At 51.7% G+C, this 2,364-nt stretch overlaps 1 protein-coding gene across 1 annotated transcript; it reads right to left on the bottom strand.

The window, feature by feature from the left end:
* Positions 1 to 567: 567 nt before the first annotated feature.
* On the bottom strand, positions 568 to 1,936 carry LOC112890677 (exopolygalacturonase-like). The gene is made up of 2 exons (XM_025957525.1): positions 1,424 to 1,936; positions 568 to 1,314 (listed from the first exon to the last, which is right to left on the bottom strand). Exons 1-2 carry the CDS (start codon positions 1,934 to 1,936, stop codon positions 568 to 570), a joined length of 1,260 nt encoding a protein of 419 aa, XP_025813310.1.
* Between the last annotated feature and the right edge of the window lie 428 nt (positions 1,937 to 2,364).

Genomic DNA, 2,364 nt, shown 5'->3' with positions numbered 1-2,364 from the left:
GTTGACTTGCGTCATCTTGGCGGTGTGGTGTTGGAATGAAAATCGGGACATAGGCCTTGTTCTCTCTGAGAATTTTTAAAGGCTCCCATTCAACTCCCCCTTCTTGCCGCCATTTCGGTCCTTCATAATCATGTCAAGGAAGTGAAATAAAACAATGCTAGAACATCACATTATTAACATTATCCCACATGAGAACAACACATTTAAAACATATAATAAGTCATGACACATTGCAATCACTAAATAAAACGAGATTGTATTGAAGCTTCATGAGCATTCAATAATTGTCATACAGAAAGTCTCTCATCCATGCATGCATGGGAGCCTGAAAAAATTCAGAGAAAGTTAAAAGAACAAAAAAAAAATCAGCCGGCCTCCTAATGATACCACCCCATGCGATGGGGGGAATGGCCTAGTCCATGGAAGGTGACATGCATATCGAGGATTTCAGGTAAATTCCAGTGTCTCGGTAGTAATTAAGTTGTTGAGGGTTCTTGGCTGATGATCCCTGGGCCGATCGTTCTTCTTTTCTGAAGAAAAATAATAATGGATGGATCGATGAACTAATCATATGCAAGCCAGCTCCTTGAGGCAGCCCGTGGCGCTGCCCTTTGCATTGTTGCAGACCGCCATGGTCTTGTTGTTGGTGCCCTTGAACTCAACCTTGACGTTATCCATAGTGACGCCGGTGCATGGCAGCTTCTCCGAGCAAAGGAGGCTGACGGCCTCGGGGGTGGACGAGGTGCCAGTGACGTTCTTGTAGGTAACGTCCTTGATGGTGACCTTGGAGGCGCCGTTTTTGGTACAGATCTTGTTGGGGCAGTACTTCATGTCGATGATGATAGGGTTGGCCACGTCCTCCATCGCGATGTTCTCGTAGTGGACCTTGGAGCAGGTGAGCGTCGATGCGGCGTCCTCATAAGACTTGATGCGAACACCGTTGGTGCTCTTCTTGAGCGTGCAGTCCTTGACGTTCACGTCGGTCACATCCTTCTCATCCTTGTACCTGCCCAGGCTGCCGATACTGATGCCATGGCCGGGGCCGCAGGTGACTCCGGTGATGTTGATCTCGGTGCTGCCAGGGCCAATGGAGATGCAGTCGTCACCGACGCCGATGGTGGTTCCGGTGATGGTGACCTTGGACGAGTCTCCCATGTGGATGCCGTCAGTGTTGGGGCTGTCTCCCGGAGCGGTGACGGTCACGTCCTTAATTGTGATGCCCTTGCACTGGAACACGTTCATGTGGAAGAACTTGGAGTTCAGCAGGGTGATCCCGGAGACGGTGCCGTTGTTTACGTAGTCGAGCACCAATGACTGCAATGCAGCGCATTCAACGAACGTCATTTTAATACGATATAATACATGCCGTGTGCGTTGCCCGGCCAGCCGGCCGGCGAAGGAGTTGAACGACGAGATTACTCACGTTGGGCAGGATCTTGCAGTCGTATTTCTGGGCACATTTGTTGCTGTCCCAGACTTGCTTGCCCTGGCCGTCGATGGTGCCCTTGCCAGTGATGACGAGGTTGTCGACATGCTGGATCTCGATCCAGTTGGTCTTGTACGCTTTGAGGTCGGTGGTGCCGAGCAGGTTGCCGTCGAGCTGGATGGTGACGCTGCCCTTGCACGGGCCAGTGAAGTTGAGGGGGCCTGTCAGGTAGTCACCCTTAGGGATCGTGAGCGTCTGCGCCCCCTCCTTGCCGCACGCCGCCGTCCACGCTTCGTTCAGCGCCTTGGTGCAGTCCGTCTTGCCGTCACCCTTGGCTCCCAGCTCGGATATGTCGGAGGATCCGCCGCCGCCGGAGGGCCCCGGCGCCGCGGCGGAATCGTCTTTCTTCTCATCCTTCCCCTTTGGGGCTTCCTTCGCCGCGTGCGCGGCGCACACCACCATCGCGAGGAAAAAGAATACCCTCAATGTATTATCTCCGCTCAAAGCCATTTTCGCTAGCTTCGTGTGCGTGCTAATAAGCTTCTTTATTTGAATCTGCCACGGCTTGATCTATGAGCTTGCGACGGGGAACTTATATAGCCGGGAGAGAGGAGCTCCGATCCGTTTGCTATATTGAGACAGGTCGATTTTAGCGTTTGTTGTGTTTAAACCATGGCTGACGACAACCCCACGCATGTCCTCATGTCCCGTTGTCGACGCAAATGCTGTTGATCGACCACTTGGAAGGTAGGTTTCTTCCCGAGTTTGCACATGCATTTCGTTTCGAACCAACAATCCAAATGGGCCATTGCTAAAGAGAGGAAGCACTGCTTGTTGCAACACTTGGCCACGGTAACAAGCGCTGCTTTGAGTCTTTGAACGAATTTAGAGTAGCATAGTTTTGTATATTTCCCAGTGACTTGTTTCAGATTTGTAGA

Source organism: Panicum hallii, chromosome 4 (genome assembly GCF_002211085.1).
Source record: "Panicum hallii strain FIL2 chromosome 4, PHallii_v3.1, whole genome shotgun sequence".
Taxonomy (NCBI): domain Eukaryota; kingdom Viridiplantae; phylum Streptophyta; class Magnoliopsida; order Poales; family Poaceae; genus Panicum; species Panicum hallii.
This window is presented reverse-complemented; position numbering and strand designations above follow the sequence as displayed.

Coding starts and splice junctions, on each gene's coding strand:
- LOC112890677 (XM_025957525.1), bottom strand. CDS start 1,936: ATGGCTTTGAGCGGAGATAATACATTGAGGGTATTCTTTTTCCTCGCG. Junction 1,315..1,423: donor ACTGCAAGATCCTGCCCAAC/GTGAGTAATCTC, acceptor GCTGCATTGCAG/TCATTGGTGCTCGACTACGT.